The sequence below is a fragment of the Salmo trutta genome, chromosome 38 (genome assembly GCF_901001165.1).
Source record: "Salmo trutta chromosome 38, fSalTru1.1, whole genome shotgun sequence".
NCBI lineage: Eukaryota > Metazoa > Chordata > Actinopteri > Salmoniformes > Salmonidae > Salmo > Salmo trutta.
Genome location: NC_042994.1, coordinates 1,038,360 through 1,056,736, shown reverse-complemented (window position 1 = coordinate 1,056,736; position 18,377 = coordinate 1,038,360). Strand labels below are relative to the sequence as shown.

The window sequence follows — 18,377 nt, the reverse complement described above, 5'->3', positions numbered from 1 at the left end:
AGTGTGTGTGTGTGTGTGTGTGTGTGTGTGTGTGTGTGTGTGTGTGTGTGTGTGTGTGTGTGTGTGTGTGTGTGTGTGTGTGTGTGTGTGTATGACACAGTGGATTTATCTGAGGGCCCTTCAGGACCAGACTGATAAGGAGTAGTGTTGACATCTATACTGTGTAGGATGTGTGTTTTAACTTTTCTACATCCGTAACAACCAGCTCTATAGACGTTGATGGCCTTATTGGCCTTCCTACAGATGGTTTCTGTATTTGTTTGCATGTGTGTGTGTGTGCGTGCGAGTGAGTGACTGTCTGTCTGTCTGTCTGAGTCACTTGCTGTTTATCCTCACAGCTTGGGGATAGGAGTTATCATTGAACCTGGTGGTCAGTCTTTAGGCTGCTGTACAGCTTGATGGACCGTAGAGGATTGAACCTTTATCCTCCTATATTTGTGGATCTGAGAATAAAACAGCTTCAGAACAATCAATGTAGAAATACGTGTTTACAGTTCTACAGATCCGTTCAATAAGTGATTGTTGTTTATAATGATGACGACTTCATTGTAATTATTGCATCATACAGCATGTCATCTTAAATAGACAAACGTAGACAGACATGCAACACATCACACACATTACATACATAGTGCAATAGACTTACAGACAGACAGTATTCACATAGACAACCATATAGCACAACACAACACAACACAATATGAGCCTGGTTCATTTTCAGTAATGAGGCCCTGTACCCCATTTACAGTTTCTACTTCAATGTATCAGGTGGAGTTATTCACCAGCTATAGAGTGACTTGTTGTTTATGTTTCTAAGACTGCAGGGTGGGAGATGCAACAATGGCCTTGAGAACAGCAGGAAGTGTGTTGGTGATCTTTCTCTGGTCTGTAGCAGGTATGGTCTCATTCTTATCTTTTAGTTGCTCTGTTTAATAATCTACAGACATTTCTAAAAGGATATGAATCATAATGTTATTCTGGTGTGTTCTGTTAGGTGTCTCCACTTCACTTAAATGGTTATATTTCATACCTCACTGAGTGATGCTTATCTGTGGTTTTTATTCACACTTCTGCACATCAGCAGCAGCAGCAGTATAATGTTGTCAACCACCAGCAGGGTTGGGGCCAATTTCATTACAATTTCACTCAATTCAGGAAGTAGACTGAAATTCCAATTGAAATTATTTTCAATGCTTTTCAATTAGGAACATTTGGAAATTGTGGAATTGGAATTTGGTTTACTTTCTGAATTGACTGGAATTGAAACGGGATTGGCCCCAACTCTTGCCACCAGTGCTTTTTACTTCCATGATGTATACTGAAATGAATCCTATAATGATATAAGGGAATGTACATTAGAGTAGATGGGTCCTACAGTATCCTGCACATGTTTACATGCATTTGGATGTAATATTGTAATGTCTGTTTTTTTATAGTCTTGATGTCACAGATGAAGTTCTCTCATTTTGTGTTTCAGGTGTTCTGGGACAAAATACAGTGAGGAGTGTCTGTGCCTTAAAGGGGTCATCAGTGGACATGCGCTGTCCTGTTCCCAGTGTGACCCAAGTCACAGAGATTGTCTGGTATAACAAATGGTTGAATCATGAGCCTTATGATCTGAGATGGGACCCTAAGTATGAAGGTCGTGTGGAGTTCCGTGGAACTACAGAGAAAGACTGCATCCTGAGAATAACAGACATGAGACAGAGTGACATAGCAACATATTACTTCAGATATAAAACATACCAGGATTCAGAATGGAAATATTCATATGGATTCACTCTCAGTCTCACAGGTACTGTATAAATAGTATAGTACAACTCAAGTTATTTATTACATGTTCTATGAGAACAGTGAAAAGGTGGTGACTGACAGACTTCCTCCATTATTGTTTCATAACCTCTCCCTTCAGATCTGGAGAGGATATATTACAACAAACTGACCTGTAGCACCACCTGTACTCTGACTGGTAACCCCACCTACATCTGGTACAAGAACAGACAACATCTAGATGAGAGCACCTCCCCCCAGTACAAAGACCCAGTCTACAGTAACAGTAAAGACAGTTACTCCTGTGCTGTAAAAGGCCATGAGGATCTCCACTCTCCTGCAGTGTGTGAGTGGGAAAAAAAGTGCTGATTCAAACAATGTGTTTCCCTCTAGCAATACCAACAGCTAAAATGGTTATGATTTATACTGAAACGACTTGAAATGAAAAGTTTACTTCTTTACTTTGCACCTAAAGGTGCTCAGGGTCTCAACTGCTGGAGGGTGACTTACACCAAGAGGAGAATCTGTGTCTTGAAGGGCTCCACAGTGAACATATCCTGCTCTTACACTCATCCCACTAGTTATATAGAACAAGGTTCATTCTGGTTTACACAGAAACACCCTGTAGATCTCAGTTCATATCCAGAGTATGCAGGTCGTGTGGAGTACAATAGGAACACAGAGAACCACCAAACCATGACAATAACAGACCTGACAGAGAAGGACTCGGCTGAATACACATTCACATTACTAACAACAGATGAGGGGAGATTTTCTGGACTTCCTGGTGTGATGTTGACTGTCACAGGTAATACTCCACCTTCCATTAGTACTGTAATAGGACAAGTCTAATCACATGACAAGCCTGTCTGGAGTCAAATATGACTGATGTTTCCTCTTAGATATCCTGTTGGAGATGGATCCTACGTCTGTGTCAGAGGGGGAGAGAGTCACACTGAGATGTAGAACCAAATGTAGAGTCAGTCTCAACCCCACCTACACCTGGTACAAGAATGGACAACGTCTGACCAACCCAATCACCAGTTATAACAGCCTGATCCTAGACCCAATCACTAGTTAAAACAGCCTGATCCTAGACCCAGTCACCAGTTATAACAGTCTGATCCTAGACCCAGTCACCAGTTATAACAGTCTGATCCTAGACCCAGTCAGCAGTTATAACAGTCTGATCCTAGACCCAGTCAGCAGTTATAACAGCCTGATCCTAGACCCAGTCAGCAGTTATAACAGACTGATCCTAGACCCAGTCAGCAGTTATAACAACCTGATCCTAGACCCAGTCACCAGTTATAACAGCCTGATCCTAGACCCAGTCACCAGTTATAACAGCCTGATTCTAGACCCAGTCAGCAGTTATAATAGTCTGATCCTAGACCCAGTCAGCAGTAATAAAAGTCTGATCCTAGACCCAGTCAGCATTTATAACAGTCTGATCCTAGACCCAGTCAGCAGTTATAACAGTCTGACCCTAGACCCAGTCAGCAGTTATAACAGCCTGATCCTAGACCCAGTCAGCAGTTATAACAGTCTGATCCTAGACCCAGTCACCAGTTATAACAGTCTGATCCTAGACCCAGTCACCAGTTATAACAGTCTGATCCTAGACCCAGTCAGCAGTTATAACAGGCTGATCCTAGACCCAGTCACCAGTTATAACAGCCTAATCCTAGACCCAGTCACCAGTTATAACAGCCTGATCCTAGACCCAGTCACCAGTTATAAGAGCCTGATCCTAGACCCAGTCAGCAGTTATAACAGCCTGATCCTAGACCCAGTCAGCAGTTATAACAGTCTGATCCTAGACCCAGTCAGCAGTTATAACAGCCTGATCCTAGACCCAGTCACCAGTTATAACAGCCTGATCCTAGACCCAGTCACCAGTTATAACAGCCTGATCCTAGACCCAGTCAGCAGTTATAACAGCCTTATCCTAGACCCAGTCACCAGTTATAACAGCCTGATCCTAGACCCAGTCACCAGTTATAACAGACTGATCCTAGACCCAGTCAGCAGTTACAACAGCCAGATCCTAGACCCAGTCACCAGTAATAACAGCCTGATCCTAGACCCAGTCAGCAGTTATAACAGTCTGATCCTAGACCCAGTCAGCAGTTATAACAGCCTGATCTTAGACCCAGTCACCAGTTATAACAGCCTGATCCTAGAACCAGTGAGTAGTTATAACAGCCTGATCCTAGACCCAGTCAGCAGTTAAACAGACTGATCATTGACCCAGTCAGCAGTTTTAACAGCCTGATCCTAGACCCAGTCACCAGTTATAACAGCCTGATCCTAGACCCAGTCACCAGTTATAAGAGCCTGATCCTAGACCCAGTCAGCAGTTATAACAGCCTGATCCTAGACCCAGTCAGCAGTTATAACAGTCGGATCCTAGACCCAGTCAGCAGTTATAACAGTCTGATCCTAGACCCAGTCAGCATTTATAACAGTCTGATCCTAGACCCAGTCAGCCGTTATAAAAGTCTGATCCTAGACCCAGTCAGCAGTTATAACAGCCTGATCCTAGACCCAGTCAGCAGTTAAAACAGTCTGATCCTAGACCCAGTCACCAGTTATAACAGTCTGATCCTAGACCCAGTCACCAGTTATAACAGGCTGATCCTAGACCCAGTCAGCAGTTATAACAGGCTGATCCTAGACCCAGTCAGCAGTTATAACAGCCTTATCCTAGACCCAGTCAGCAGTTATAAAAGTCTGATCCTAGACCTAGTCACCAGTTATAACAGCCTGATCCTAGACCCAGTCACCAGTTATAACAGCCTAATCCTAGAACCAGTCACCAGTTATAACAGCCCGATCCTAGACCCAGTCAGCAGTTATAACAGCCTGATCCTAGACCCAGTCAGCAGTTATAACAGCCTGATCCTAGACCCGTCACCAGTTATAACAGCCTGATCCTAGACCCAGTCACCATTTATAACAGCCTGATCCTAGACCCAGTCAGCAGTTATAACAGCCTGATCCTAGACCCAGTCACCAGTTATAACAGCCTGATCCTAATCTGATTACGGTGCTCAGACACAAAAACATGCCATACAATATATCCACCATGTTGGAGTCACTCAATAGTCAGAAATAGCATTATAAAGATTCACTTACCTTTGATGATCTTCATCAGAATGCACTCCCAAGAATCCCAGGTCCACAATTTTTTTTTGTTTTGTTCGATAAAGTCCATACTTTATGTCCAAATACCTCCTTTTTGTTCGCGCCTTCAGTTCACAAATCCAAATTCAGGACGCGCATGTCAGACGAAAACTAAAAAATGTCCATTACAGTTCGTAGAAACATGTCAAACGATGTATAGAATCAATCTTTAGGATGTTTTTATCGCAAATCCGCAACAAAGTTTCAACCGGAGAAATCCTTTGTCTTCAGAAATGCAATGGAACTGAGGTACCTCTCATGTGAAAGTGCATGCCTCAGGCTCATGCCCTGCTGGCAGTGTTCTGACTCCAGTAGCTCTTATTTATCATCACTTTACAGTAGAAGCCTCAAACAAGGTTCTAAAGACTGTTGACATCTAGTGGAAGCCTTAGGAAGTGCACAATGACCCCACAGACACTGTAGTTTGAATAGGGAATTAATTGAAGTCCTACAGACCACTTCCTGTTTGGATTTTTTCTCAGGTTTTTGCCTGCCGTATGAGTTCTGTTATACTCACAGACATAATTCAAACAGTTTCAGAAACTTCAGAGTGTTTTCTATCCAAATCTACTAATAATATGCATATCAAATCAAATGTATTTCTATAGCCCTTCTTACATCAGCTGATATCACAAAGTGCTGTACAGAAACCCAGCCTAAAACCCCAAACAGCAAGCAATGCAGGTGTAGAAGCACGGTGGCTAGGAAAAACTCCCTAGAAAGGCCAAAACCTAGGAAGAAACCTAGAGAGCAACCAGGCTATGCGGGGTGACCAGTCCTCTTCTGGCTGTGCCGGGTGGAGATTATAACAGTACATGGCCTAGATGTTCAAATGTGCATTAATGACCAGCATTGTCAAATAATAATAATCATAGTAGTTGTCGAGGGTGCAACAAGTCAGTAACACAAGAGTAAGTGTCAGTTGGCTTTTTCATAGTCGATCTTTGAGAGTATCTCTACCACTCCTGCAGTCTCTAGAGAGTTGAAAACAGCAGGTCTGGGACAGGAGCATGTCCGGTGAACAGGTCAGGGTTCTATAGCTGCAGGCAGAACACTTGGAACTGGAGCAGCAGCACGGCCAGGTGAACTGGGGACAGCAAGGAGCCATCAAGCCAGGTAGTCCTGAGGCATAGGGTTCAGGTCCTCCGAGAGAGAGAAAGAAAGAAAGAAAGAGAAAGATAGAATTAGAGAGAGCATATTTAAATTCACACAGGACACCGGAAAAGACAAGAGAAATACTCCAGATGTGACAGACTGACCCTAGCCCCCCGACACATAAACTACTGCAGCATAAATACTGGAAGCTGAGACAGGAGGGGTCAGGAGACACTGTGGCCCCATCCGATGAAACCCCCGGACAGGGCCAAACAGGTAGGATATAACCCCACCCACTTTGCCAAAGCACAGCCTCCACACCACTGGAGGGATATCTCCAACCACCAACATACCATCCCGGGACAAGGCCGAGTATAGCCCACAAAGATCTCCGCCATGGCACAGCCCAAGGGGGGGCGCCAACCCAGACAGGAAGACCACGTCAGTGACTCAACCTACTCAGGTGACGCACCCCTCCCAGGGACAGCATGGAAGAACACCAGTAAGCCAGTGACTCAGCCCCCGTAATAGGGGTAGAGGCAGAGAATCGCAGTGGAAAGAGGGGAAACCGGCCAGGCAGAGACAGCAAGGGCGGTTCGTTGCTCCAGCCTTTCCGTTCACCTTCACACCCCTGGGCCAGACTACACTTAATCATAGGACCTACTGAAGAGATAAGTCTTCAGTAAAGACTTAAAGGTTGAGACTGAGTCTGCGTCTCTCACATGAGTAGGCAGACTATTCCATAAAAATGGAGCTCTATAGGAGAAAGCCCTGCCTCCAGCTGTTTGCTTAGAAATTCTAGGAACAATTAGGAGGCCCGCGTCTTGTGACCATAGCGTACGTGTAGGCATGTACGGCAGGACCAAATCGGAAAGATAGGTAGGAGCAAGCCCATGTAATGCTTTGTAGGTTAGCAGTAAAACCTTGAAATCAGCCCTTGCCTTAACAGGAAGCCAGTGTAGGGAGGCTAGCACTGGAGTAATATGATCACATTTTTTGGTTGTAGTCAGGATTCTAGCAGCCGTATTTAGCACAAACTGAAGTTTATTTAGTGCTTTATCCGTGTAGCCGGAAAGTAGAGCATTGCAGTAGTCCAACCTAGAAGTAACAAAGGCATGGATTCGTTTTTCTGCATCATTTTTGGACAGAAAGTTTCTGATTTTTGCAATGTTACGTAGATGGAAAAAAGCCTTCCTTGAAACAGTCTTGATATGTTCTTCAAAAGAGAGATCAGGGTCCAGAGAAACACCGAGGTCCTTCACAGTTTTATTTGAGACGACTGTACAACCATCCAGATTAATTGTCAGATTCAACAGAAGATCTCTTTGTTTCTTTGGACCTAGAACAAGCATCTCTGTTTTGTCCGAGTTTAAGAGTAGAAAGTTTGCAGCCATCCACTTCCTTATGTCTGAGACACAGGCTTCTAGCGAGGGCAATTTTGGGGCTTCACCATGTTTCATTGAAATGTACAGCTGTGTGTCATCCGCATAGCAGTGAAATTTAACATTGTGTTTTCGAATGACATCCCCAAGAGGTAAAATATATAGTGAAAACAATAGTGGTCCTAAAACGGAACCTTGAGGAACACCGAAATTTACAGTTGATTTGTCAGAGGACAAACCATTCACAGATCCTAGTTTCTGGGAGTGAGTAGCAGGCAGTTTACTCTGGGCACGTCAGTCATCCAAGCTACTCAATACTGCCACCATCCATAAGAAGTTAAATATTGCAGGTTAGCCTGTCATAAAAAAAGAAAGATTTTAAACGTATTCCACAGTTATTATCATATTGTTTGACATCATTGGCTGTCAAGCATGTAAATGTGGCCGCGTTTGACATTGCAGCCGACTTTGAAGGCGAGTCAAGACTGACTGATCTACAAATAATCTGAAGTAGTTATTTATCATGCAAGGTGATTTGTAGATCAGTCAGTCAGTCAGAATTTACCCGTCACACGTCACAGTTTTGATGCTCTTGAACACAGCCTGTTTGAATGAGGAAGGAAGCCATCTCTGAATCAGCATCTTGGTCACAGACATAGAGTTGGATAGAGGGCACAGATTTGCTTCTTTTCATGATGGCTTCTGTTACAATATCGGCAGCGCAACTGAGGGCTCTCTCTATTTTAAAGTAGTACATTTCTTCTTCTTCAACCTCCATGATTTTAATGACAGTCGATAAACAAACTGGAAGGATGCATACAACGTTATGCCCATGCTTAAACAGCCTTTGTAGCTAGTGTGCCTTTTATCCAACTCTATGGTCTTTCACGACTTCAAAGTTATGTCAACCACAGACCTCATACCTCACAGTCAGTGTCTGTTTCCTCAGACTGACAGATAGTTCATTACAAGACCTCTCTCCCCTTCACTCTGTAAGTAAGCTTGACAATATCTTAAAAAGCTCAGACAGTGGTAGATTATAGTAGATTGTTGTGTTTAGGAGTAGTATTAACATGAGACACAGTGATGGTGGGTTGTGTTTAGGAGTAGTATTAACATAAGACACAGTGACGGTGGGTTGTGTTTAGGAGTAGTATTAACATGAGACAGTGATGGTGGGTTGTGTTTAGGAGTAGTATTAACATGAGACACAGTGATGGTGGGTTGTGTTTAGGAGTAGTATTAACATGAGACACAGTGATGGTGGGTTGTGTTTAGGAGTAGTATTAACATGAGACACAGTGATGGTGGGTTGTATTTAGGAGTAGTATTAACACGAGACACAGTGATGGTGGCTTGTGTTTAGGAGTAGTATTAACATGAGACACAGTGATGGTGGGTTGTGTTTAGGAGTAGTATTAACATGAGACACAGTGATGGTGGGTTGTGTTTAGGAGTAGTATTAACATGAGATGCAGTGATGGTGGGTTGTGATTTTGTTGGTTTAGATGCACACACTCAGTTTCACTTCCCTGTTCTACTTTCCTGTCTGTCCTCTCACAGGCCTCCTGAATCATATTAGAAATCTATAGATGCACATTAGACTATACAGAATATGGTCCTCTGTAACTCAGATGGTAGAACATGGCACCTGCATCATAATGGGTTTGGTTCCTGGGACCACCCATATGTAAAATATATGCACACGACTGTATATTGCTTTGGGTAGTTGAGTCTTCTAAGTGGTATTATTTATGTACAGCAGACTACAATAGACTTCACAGTCAATACAGCAGGCTGTGGTGATGTTCATTGATGTCTCTGCTAGATAAAGCTACTACCAGTACTGTACACCAGAGGAGACTGGTGAGTGGATATATAGGAGGATGGACTCATTATATTGGCTGGAATGACGGGAACAACATTCATTGTATTCCCATTACTTCCCAAATGAATGAGGACATCATGAGGACTGGAGGCTGCAGTAATGTTGAGATGCCAGTAGGGAGAGATCTAGTCTAGAACACTGGAACCTTCAGTACCACTTTGATGCTGCTGATGAGGAGTGACGGTCATGGGTGTATAAATTAAATGGGTTCTAATTGGATGACATCATGGAACTTTGACCTGTATATACAGAACTCAGAATGGCAAGGCAACACAATACATTGTTAACGTTATAAATAGTTGTCACAGCGTCCACAGAAGGTGGCGCCCCTCCCCGGTCGGGCGGTGCTCGGCGGTCGTCGTCGCCGGCCTACTAGCTGCCACCGATCTACATTTCTGTGTCTTTTGGTTTTGTCTGTCTAGGTCCGCACCTGTTCCTTGTTAGTCATTAGTGGGGGGGTATTTAGTTTGTCTTTTTTGTTTGGGAATTTGTGCGGGATTACTACATGTGATGTTCTGTGTGGTAGTCGGCATTTTGCGCTGCTTCAGCTACGCCGCGTAATTTTTGGATTAGGCATTAGGGTTGCCGGGCTGCGCCCCGTATGTTTTTATTTTGGAGCTGTCCTCCTGTCTTGTGTTCTGCGCACCCTGCCTTGTGGCGACTTTATTTATCAGTGAATATTAAACATCTGTTCAAACGGACCTTTGTGTCCTGCACTTGACTCTAGCCCTTTCCTGCCATAAAGGATAGCTCTGACAATAGTACAGTCAACACATTGTTTACATGGATCTGTATGTTGTATAAAGATCACATTGGAAATGAACACATATTTTAAATAAAATAATTGTAGGGCCAGACTCGTCTTTTTCACAATTTCTGTTAAAATACAGTAACAGCCCTTTTCTGACGTGCTGGTCTGGTCGTCGTGCATGTTACTGTGTTAATTAAACATGAAGGACAGTTCTGCATTAGCTACTTGTGTTCTGACTGCTTTTATAATGTTTCAACACTTACTTCTTGTTTTCACTCACTACCAGTCAGTTGACTCACTGTTCAAGACCTCTCCCCTTCACTTCACTCTGTAAGTACTCTTGATAATATCTTGAAGTATAGTTTTGGGTTATTTGTTTTTAGTCATAAGTCATATACTTGAGGGTAATGTATCATTTACTTCTTGTTATGTTTTGAGCTGTGTTTTGGTTGTTACATCAGGGCCAGTATTCATAAAGTGTCTCCCCCGGTGTGGGTGTGTGTGAATGACACAGTGGATTTATCTGAGGGCCCTTCAGGACCAGACTGATAGGGAGTAGTGTTGACATCTATACTGTGTAGGATGTGTGTTTTAACTTTTCTACATCCATAACAACCAGGTCTCTAGAATTTTATACAGACTCCATGGGCCTTATGGTTCTTCACCTCAGATGCACTCTGTGTGTGTGTGTGTGTGTGTGTGTGTGTGTGTGTGTGTGTGTGTGTGTGTGTGTGTGTGTGTGTGTGTGTGTGTGTGTGTGTGTGTGTGTGTGTGTGTGTGTCACTTGCTGTTTATCCTCACAGCTTGGGGATAGGAGATATCATTGAACCTGGTGGTCAGTCTTTAGGCTGCTGTACAGCTTGACTGACCGTAGAGGATTGAACATTTATCTTCCTATATTTGGGGTTCTGAGAATAAAACAGCTTCAGAACAATCAATGTAGAAATATGTGTTTACAGTTCTACACATCTGTTCAATAAGTGATTGTTGTTGTTGATAATGATGATGATGATTATGTAGTTATTCACCAGCAATAGAGTGAGTTGTTGTTTATGTTTCTAAGACTGCAGGGTGGGAGATGCAACAATGGCTTTGAGACAAGCAGGAAGTATGTTGGTGGTCTTTTTCTGGTCTGTGGCAGGTATGGCCCCTTTCACAACTGTTTTAGTTGCCCTGTGTTTCAATTTACAAACATGTCTAAAAGGTTAAGAGTCATAATGTTATTCTGCTGTTCTGTTTGGTGTATCTACTTCACTTTATATAGTTGTCTTTCACTCCTCATTGAGAGATGCTTATCTGTGGTTTCCATTCACACTCAACTCAGCAACTATGGCAACAAAATGTGGACCAACTTTACTGTTAGTGAGAGCCATTTTTGCTTAATTTCCATTTAATAAATGTTGTGTTGTGTGACTGTGTTTCAGTTGTACTGGGGCAGTATGGCTGGAGTGTGACTTACACCACTCAGAGTATCTGTGCCTTGAAGGGGTCAACAGTGGATCTGTCCTGCTCTTTCAGATATCCCAGAGGTCATAAAGTCACATCAACCTTCTGGTTCACTAAATGGGAGACTGAAGATATAGGTCGGGACCCAGAATATGCAGGTCATGTGGAGTATCATGGGGATAAGGAGAAAGACTGTACCCTGAGAATCACAGATCTGAGAGAGAGAGACTCATCTACGTACAGGTTCAGATTATTAACAGATCAGGAAGGAGGGACATATACTGGAAGTCCTGGAGTCACTCTGTCTGTCACAGGTACAGTAAAAACCTGCTATTATGTTCAATTACAATTAGTTCTGGACAATTGGTGTGGTGTGTATGTATGATAGTCTGTATAACATAGGATTTCTTCCATCTTTGTATTAGAGTGATAAGTCAGTGATAAAGGGATTTACAGTGATATTGTTTTTTCTCCAGGTCTTCAGGTGAAGGTGACTGGTGGACATCAGGATAAGACACTAACCTGTATCACCACCTGTACTCTGACTGACAACCCCACCTACATCTGGTACAAGAACGGACAACATCTAGATGAGAGCACCTCCCCCCAGTACAAAGACCCAGTCTCCAGTAACTATGAAGACAGTTACTCCTGTGCTGTAAAAGGCCATGAGGAGCTCCACTCTCCTGCAGTGTGTGAGTGTGAATGTAATACATTATACTGTGTTGGTTTCACTTTGTCATTTGAGAACTTTTAGCATTTCCAGAAATAACTGAGAATATAATCCAGTTGATCTCTTGTTATGTCACTGTGTTTCAGGTGTTCAGGGTCAGAGCTGCAACAGAGTGACTTACACCAAGAGGAGAATCTGTGTCTTGAAGGGGTCAACAGTGGACATATCCTGTACTGTTGGTTATTATTCCACCACATCAACATTCTGGTTTAGAAGTGATAAGTCGACCCCTGAAGACCTAACCAGAGACCAAGGGTATGCAGGTCGTGTGAAGTACACTGGAAAATACAGAGGTCCCTTCACCCTGAGAATCACAGATCTGAGAGAGGAGGACTCAGCTGAGTATCGCTTCACTTTTAAAACATACAACTTTGAATGGGGTCATAGTTTCCCAGGAACAACTCTGTCTGTCACAGGTAATACTACACTGTATGATACAACTGTATATCATATTGAATTACAGGAGAAAATACATGAACCATCCTGTTAACACAGAGGTGTATGTGGTTTTATACATATTGTTTCAGGTCTGCAGGTGAAGGTGACTCCTGCTGCAGAGGGACAGAAGACACTGACCTGTAGCACCACCTGTACTCTGACTGACAACTCCAACCCCACCTACATCTGGTACAAGAACGGACAACGTCTAGATGAGCCCACTTCCCAGCAGTACTCTGTCAATAGTTATTATTCAGACAGTTACTCCTGTGCTGTAGAAGGCCATGAGGATCACCACTCTCCTGCAGTGTGTGAGTATGAATGAAACTAGTATTTTAAGTGGTATCATTTAGAACCAATAAGAATGGTATTACTTTCTCTATCAATATTCTTAACAATATACATTGGAATGATAAACAGTTTTATAGATGTATGTATGTCAAAAAATATATATTATTCAAAAATGAAACTGTCCAATACATCTAAAACACTTAGTCTAATTATCGTTTCAGGAATTGATCAGTTACATTTTGTTTCAGGTGTTCGGGGTGAGAGTTGTATGAATGTGACTTACACCCATCAGAGTATCTGTGCTTTGAAAGGGTCAACAGTGGACATATCATGCTTTTACACACATCCCAGTTGGCATAACGTCACAGAAGTATCCTGGTTCAACAAATGGGAGTCTGGTGTAACTAAAGACCTGAGCCAGGACTCAGAGTATACAAGTCGTGTGGAATACCATCGACAAACAGACAAGGACTCCATCCTGAGAATCACAGACCTGAGAGAGAGTGACTCAACTGAGTACAAGTTCAGATTTACAACTAATGAGGCAAGATGGGGGTACAGCTTCCCTGGAACAACTCTGACTGTCACAGGTAACACTGCATAGCACATTATAACGTTTTGAAGACTCACAACGTTAATAATTAACACCAATTCTGAACCATGTACTCTTTTTTTGCTCTCCTTTCATTCAGGTTTTCAGGTGAAGGTGACTGGTGGACATCAGGATAAGACACTGACCTGTATCACCACCTGTACTCTGACTGACAACCCCACCTACATCTGGTACAAGAACGGACAACATCTAGATGAGAGCACCTCCCCCCAGTACAAATACTCAGCCTCCAGTAACTATGAAGACAGCTACTCCTGTGCTGTAAAAGGCCATGAGGATATCCACTCTCCTGCAGTTTGTGAGTGTTTATTTATTAAGGGACAGATCGAAATGTACTTGGGCACGGGACGGGACAGGACTGGTCTCCAAAGTTTAAAATATTTTCACATGACCATCCCCTTGTACTGTAAAATAAATTGAACACCCTCCCCCTCATAGAATTAACTCAAAATGATGTTTACTGCCACAAATAAAAAGAACTGTAGCGGCCCTGCATTAATACACGTGAATACCGACCTAGTCACTTCAGCATGCTTTTGTGGCATGGACGATGCCACGCAGGGCTACGGGTCAGAAGTTTGAGTGTTCGCGACCATCACAAACAAGCTCGCCCTGCCTGCCTGTTCCATTACACTACGATCATATACAAAATATATGCAACAAATTTTCCACCAACAGGTTTCTGTGCCAATGCATCGCACAACCAATAAACAAAGCATTCCAACTTCGGGCACATCAATGTCATGGTTTGCGTTTTCAACACCACAATAAATAGACAATGTAAATCTGGACAAACAGAGAATACATCCCTCCCTACCTTGTAGTCTTACCCATTATTGAAGGCTTGGCTTGACAATCTCTGAATGTCATTAAACTTTTTGGTGTTTTGTAACAAATGTCTCTTTCCATTCATCAAATGGCTGCTGCAAGGTTTGGATTGATTTACTGATTGATTTCATTTGTCAGTTAAAAAAAATACGCATATACACAATATTTTTTTAAGTGAACAGGATTGCACAAGTAAGTCAGGGATGTATTTCCATTGTGGTCCCTATGTTTTACATAAATACATATACAATTATACTGAACAAAAATATAAATACAATGTGCAACAATTTCATCCATTTTACTGAGTTAGGGTTCAAATAAGGAAATCAGTCAATTGAAATAAATTCATTAGGCCCTAATCTATGAATTTCACATGACTGGGCAGGATCGCAGCCATGGGTGGGCTTTGGAGGGCATAGCCCCAACCACTGGGGAGCCAGATCCAGCCAATCAGACTGAGGTTTTCCTAACAAAAGGGCTTTATTTTAGACAGAAATACTCCTCCCTTTCATCAGCTGTCCAGGTGTCTGTTCTCAGATGATGCCGCATGTGACTAAGCCGGATGTGGAGGTCCTGGGCTGGCGTGGTTACAAGTGTTCTGTAGTTCCGAGGCCGGTTGGACGTACTGCCAAATTCTCTTAAACGACATTGGCAGAGAAATTTAAATTACATTTTCTGGCTACAGCTCTGGTGGACGTTCCTGCAATCAGCATTCCAATTGCACGCTCCTTCAAAACTTGAGACATCTGTGGCATTGTGTTGTGTTACAAAAATGCACATTTTAGAGTGGCCTTTAATTGTCCTTAGAACAAGGTGCAGCTGTATAATGATCGTGCTGTTTAATTAACCTTTTTATGGATAGGGGGCAGTATTGTCACTTTCGGATGAAATACGTGCCCGTATTAAACTGCCTCCTACTCAAACTCAGAAGCTAGGATATGCATATTATTAGTACATTTGGATAGAAAACACTCTAAAGTCTGGGCAGGATCGCAGCCATGAGTGGGCTTTGGAGGGCATAGGCCCACCCACTGGGGAGCCAGATCCAGCCAATCAGACTGAGGTTTTCCTAACAAAAGGGCTTTATTTTAGACAGAAATACTCCTCCGTTTCATCAGCTGTCCAGGTGTCTGTTCTCCATCCACCTGACATGTGTGGCAAATGAAGAAGCTGATTAACTTCTATGGGCTACGTGGGACGATGTTCAAAAGCCGAGGACAGGAGTGGTAGAGGGTAATGATTCTTAACTGTGATGTCATTGAGTCCATGGTAGTCAATACATGGACGCAGGGTCTTGTCCTTCTTTTACACAAAGATGAACCCTGCGCCAGCAGGGGAGGCAGAAGGACGGATTCTCACAGCAGCCAGAGAGTCCTCAATGTACTCCTCCATGGCCTTGGTCTCAGGGCCAGACAGGGAATATAGCCCCCTATGAGGTGGTGTGGTGCTCGGGAGAAGGTCAATACCGCAATCGTAGGAGGAAGGGAAGGGGCACGAGCCTTCCTGAAAACCTCCAGGAGGTCCTGGTACCCACTGGAATGGCGGAGAAATCTGAGTCTTTACCAGAGCCCACAGGAGGACCTCCCGGGGCAAGCTGTTCCGCCTTAAGGCAATGTGAGTGTCAGAACGTGCTCCAGACTAGGATAGAAGCAGTGGTCCAGTTGTGCCTCTGGAGCCATAAAAATCCCAAAACAACAGGAACATGGGGAGATTCAATAAGAAGAAACCTTACGGACTCACTGTGATTGCCCAACACACACAGGTTATTAATAGGAACCGTACAGTGAGTGACCCTGCCAATGGAGCGTCCGTCCATTGCACTGGCTAAGTAGGGAACGGAGAGGAGTTGTGTGGAGATAACCAGCTCATATACCAGAGTAGCGTCCATGAAGCGCTCATCAAATCAAATCAAAGAATACAACAGGTGTAGACCTTACAGTGAAATGCTTACTTACAGACTCTAACCAATAGTGTGAAAAAAAGGTGTGTGCGTGTGTGTGTGTGTATGTGTGTGTGTGTGTGTGTGTGTGTGTGTGTGTGTGTGTGTGTGTGTGTGTGTGTGTGTGTGTGTGTGTGTGTGTGTGTGTGTTTGTGTAGGTAAGTAAAGAAATAAAACAACAGTAAAAATACATTTGAAAATAAGAGTAGCAAGGCTATATACAGACACCGGTTAGTCAGGCTTATTGAGGTAGTATGTACATGTAGGTATGGTTAAAGTGACTATGCATAAATGATGAACAGAGATTAGCAGTAGCGTAAAAAGAGGGGTTGGCGGGTGGTGGGACACAATGCAAATAGTCCGGGTAAACATTTGGTTACCTGTTCTGGAGTCTTATGGCTTGGGGGTAAAAACTCTTGAGAAGCCTTTTTGTCAGCCCCAGAGTCAATGAGCACCAGGAGAGATTTAGACCGGTCAACCCACAGCAGGATAACATGGAAAGGGATACGACTAAAAGGAGCCGAAACCCTCACAGCATGGCCCACCATTGTACTCGTACCTAACCAATGAGTCTGGTCTTTACTTGACAGTTGGATTTGTAATGCCCTGTAGCACCACAATGCAGGCAACTGTTGGAGTTAAGCCTGCATAAACTCTACAACATTCGCAGAGTACGACCCTGCCTCACACAGGAAGCGGCGTATATCCTAATCCAGGCACTTGTCATCTCCCGTCTGGATTACTGCAACTCGCTGTTGGCTGGGCTCCCTGCCTGTACCATCTAACCCCTACAACTCATCCAGAACGCCGCAGCCCGTCTGGTGTTCAACCTTCCCAAGTTCTCTCACGTCACCCCGCTCCTCCGCTCTCTCCACTGGCTTCCAGTTGAAGCTCGCATCCGCTACAAGACCATGGTGCTTGCCTACGGAGCTGTGAGGGGATCGGCACCTCCGTACCTTCAGGCTCTGATCAGGCCCTACACCCAAACAAGGGCATCGCATTCATCCACCTCTGGCCTGCTGGCCCCCCTAACTGTGAGGAAGCACAGTTCCCGCTCAGCCCAGTCAAAACTGTTCGCTGCTCTGGCACCCCTATGGTGGAACAAGCTCCCTCACGATGCCAGGACAGCGGAGTCAATCACCACCTTCCGGAGACACCTGAAACCCCACCTCTTTAAGGAATACCTGGGATAGGATAGGATAAAGTAATCCTTCTAACCCCCCCCCCTACCCCCCCCCCCCCCCAAACAAAAAGATATAGATGTACTATTGTAAAGTGGTTGTTCCACTGGATATCATAAGGTGAATGCACCAATTTGTAAGTCGCTCTGGATAAGAGCGTCTGCTAAATGAGTTAAATGTAAATGTAATGTAGGCGTCGGGCAGCCGTGGATGAATGAGCAGCCGTGGATGAACGAGTGGAGCCGAGAACAGACTACCTCTCCCTCCTGCATTCCCGTAGGCACCCATTGATCCTTATGGTTAAAGCTATGAGGGAGTCGAGGTCTAGGGGTAACTCCCGAGCTGAGAGCTCGTCTTTAACCTCCTCCGATAAGACATGAAGAAAGGTATTGAACAGAGACTCTGGGTTTCAGGCACTCTCGGTGGCCAATGTGCGAAAGTCTACTGTGTAGTCTGCCACACTGCGGGGGTCTTGACGTAATCGAAGTAGCTTTCGGCCGCCTCTCTCCCGGAAACTGGAGAATCAAACACCTTCCTCACCTCTGCAATGAAATCCTCCAGACGAAGGCAAATTACGGATTGTTGCTCCCAAACCGCCGTTAGTCAGGTGAGCACCCTTCCAGACATTAGCGTTATCAGATACGCTATTTTCAAACAATCCGAAGGGAACGAAGACGGCTGCAGCTCAAAGATGAGAGAGCACTGGGAAAGAAACGCCCGGCAGGTTCCAGGATCCCCAGCATAGCGCTCCGGAGGAAGTAAGCGGATTCTCGGGAAGCCGGGGTAGGCTGTACAAAATCACCACTTGGAGGGGGATTACTGTGCGTCCGGGA

General features: G+C 44.0%; 1 protein-coding gene across 10 annotated transcripts in view; it reads left to right on the top strand.

Annotated features, from left to right (window-relative positions):
* The first annotated feature begins 803 nt into the window (after positions 1 to 803).
* LOC115178713 (sialoadhesin) overlaps positions 804 to 18,377 on the top strand; it is a 58,953-nt gene continuing 41,379 nt past the window's right edge. For 5 of the 10 annotated variants that reach the window (XM_029740000.1, XM_029739999.1, XM_029739995.1 and 2 more), the window contains exons 1-9: positions 8,330 to 8,428; positions 10,362 to 10,405; positions 11,139 to 11,216; positions 11,500 to 11,835; positions 11,998 to 12,216; positions 12,341 to 12,670; positions 12,782 to 13,003; positions 13,232 to 13,573; positions 13,676 to 13,894. In XM_029740000.1, coding sequence (XP_029595860.1) covers positions 11,162 to 11,216; positions 11,500 to 11,835; positions 11,998 to 12,216; positions 12,341 to 12,670; positions 12,782 to 13,003; positions 13,232 to 13,573; positions 13,676 to 13,894 — 1,723 coding nt within the window. In that variant the 5' untranslated portion in view covers positions 8,330 to 8,428; positions 10,362 to 10,405; positions 11,139 to 11,161. Of the gene's footprint in view, positions 896 to 8,328; positions 8,429 to 10,361; positions 10,406 to 11,138; positions 11,217 to 11,499; positions 11,836 to 11,997; positions 12,217 to 12,340; positions 12,671 to 12,781; positions 13,004 to 13,231; positions 13,574 to 13,675; positions 13,895 to 18,377 lie in introns of those variants that run through there. The other 5 variants (XM_029739996.1, XM_029739992.1, XM_029739993.1 and 2 more) reach the window with 4 other exon arrangements.